At 32.5% G+C, this 2,236-nt stretch overlaps 1 gene segment (V, D, J or C); it reads right to left on the bottom strand.

Moving 5' to 3' along the window:
* Window positions 1-515, bottom strand: LOC129363453 (immunoglobulin kappa variable 3-15-like). The segment is given in 2 exon segments: window positions 1-338; window positions 431-515. Coding segments are annotated over 2 exon segments (378 nt in total).
* Between the last annotated feature and the right edge of the window lie 1,721 nt (window positions 516-2,236).

Here is a 2,236-nt window from a genome sequence, read left to right as displayed (position 1 = left end):
TCACTGTGATACCCACTCTTCAGCAGAGTCATCCCATGTACTACAGTAATAAACTGCAGAATCTCCTTCCTCTACACTGTTGATATGCAAACGGTAATCTGTTGTTGACTGATGATTTGATGTGAACTTCGGAGATGAAAACCCTGAACCATAGGTTGGTGAACTCCAGCCGTGGTAGAAACGCAGCACCCACTGAGGAACTCCTCCTGGAATCTGTTTGTACCAACTAGCAGCACTGTTACTAACAGTCCCCAGGTTACAGTCCATGGTGGCTGTCTCTCTTTTTCTCACTGTCACAACTGGAGGCTTCTGTGTCACCACCGTTGCACCGCTCACACCTGCAAACAACAAGATGACATGAAGTCAAAAGAAACACTCAGATTGAGTAATCTAACATTAACTACATTTTGCACTAAGTCATCCTCCTTACATGTTAGAACAGTGATAAGTGTGCAGAGGGTCCCCAGCATGTTGTCAGTTTATGCTAAGAATAATCTTTAAACTTCTAAAGTGACCTTACTGCCGATAGAATAGTTTAAAAGATGAGCATAGAAGGTGCTGAAGGAGGCATTTAATACGACACTGACACTTAGAGGAAGAGACAGGAGGAGGAGCTTTAGTCTTTCATGGTTTGGATGGTTTTTGACTCTAATATGTTGGAAAAAATACATTTTCTTCTTGGAAACAACTGACATCATTTATGCTAATAGATTAATTCATTTCTTCTCTCCAAAGTTTTATGATGATGATGATGATGATTTTGATGACATTTGAGAAAATATGTTTCTTGATTCTTTTGTTTTTATCATGTAAAGTACATTGAATTTTTAACATAAAGATGCAGACAAATTATAATCCTCCCCAAATTCAGTGTTAGTTAGAATTCAAAGCATTATTGTGTTTTTTAACCATTTGCTTTGCTTTCATTTGAAATGTTATAGTTCATAGCAAATAGGATCAAAAACATCCATCAACTTTGAAGCAGACTCAGGTACCCATTTATAAACATACTTAAGAACAAGTGACCTATTTACAGTTCTTGTTGCCACAAATAATAAAAATAAATATGAGCTAATAAATTCACTAACAACATTAACATTCAAAACATTACATGTCTTTTATCAATAGTTAATGATCACGATCCTTATAATTCAGATATACTTTGATTTACAAATTCATTTTCTACAAAAGTTTATTAGTTTCATGTCTGTAAAAAGTTATGCTTATTTTTTACACTTTTATCACTTTTTAAAGTGAAGCATTGAAATCCATTAAATCCAAGTCTTGATTTACAATCAAAAAAGGAATTAAAGATAAAATAAACTGTACAAACTCAACAATACAGAACTAAAAAATAAAACATGTTTATGCCTGTTTTTGTCTTTATTAATAAATCTACTTTGAAATGTAACATTTTAATTTCAAATGATCTATTTGTTAATTTGTCAATTTAAGGAGAAATAAAATCAAACATATCTTTTCAGTTTCTTCCTATAATATTTGTTTTCTGCACACCCCCAAAAGTAATGTTGTGACAAGGCAAAAAGTTTTAGTCAGTCATTTAAGAGTGAAAAATCTGATGAATTTAACAAGTGAAACTTAGGTTTCCATCCACGGTCAGTGAAGCATCACAATTCTGTTCTCACAGGATACACCTGCAGGCCTCTTCTCCTAAAACGCAGGGTCATGTTTCTGAAGTAATAGTTCTTGAAACACTGAGGTTTTAACTGTCAGTTTCTTAACGTTTAAAATATTTTAAGTTTAATGTCTGCCTTTGCAAAGTCTGAACTAAATAGATTTTGTCTTTAGTTCAAATTAAAGAGACCACAAATATAAATGTTTTCATTTTCAACATTTAAATAAAACATATACTGTCCAAAACTAATAGATTAAAACTTGATTTGTTTAGTTTGATCACCTTCTTCTTTCAGTCAGGCCAGATTCTGTTTCATATCTCCTTGAGAACTTCCTACATACATTATCAAACACATTACAATATTTTAACTGATATTGAAATGAAAGATGCTAAATCAATTTTATTAATAAATTGAATTTGGAATTAATTGAAATGTCTTCTTTGTCTGATTTAAATTACTTTTTTTTTGTAAATTGCTTTGAGATGGCCTTTTTTGCGAATTGGCGCTATGCCAATAAACTGAATTGATTTGAACTGAAAGGATTGAAACTAGAAATAACAGTTTGCAGATCCACAAACGGTTTGCAGATCCACAAACGG

The sequence above is a fragment of the Poeciliopsis prolifica genome, unplaced genomic scaffold, assembly GCF_027474105.1.
Source record: "Poeciliopsis prolifica strain line A6 unplaced genomic scaffold, Auburn_PproV2 SCAFFOLD010, whole genome shotgun sequence".
NCBI classification, from domain to species: Eukaryota; Metazoa; Chordata; class Actinopteri; order Cyprinodontiformes; family Poeciliidae; genus Poeciliopsis; species Poeciliopsis prolifica.
This window is presented reverse-complemented; position numbering and strand designations above follow the sequence as displayed.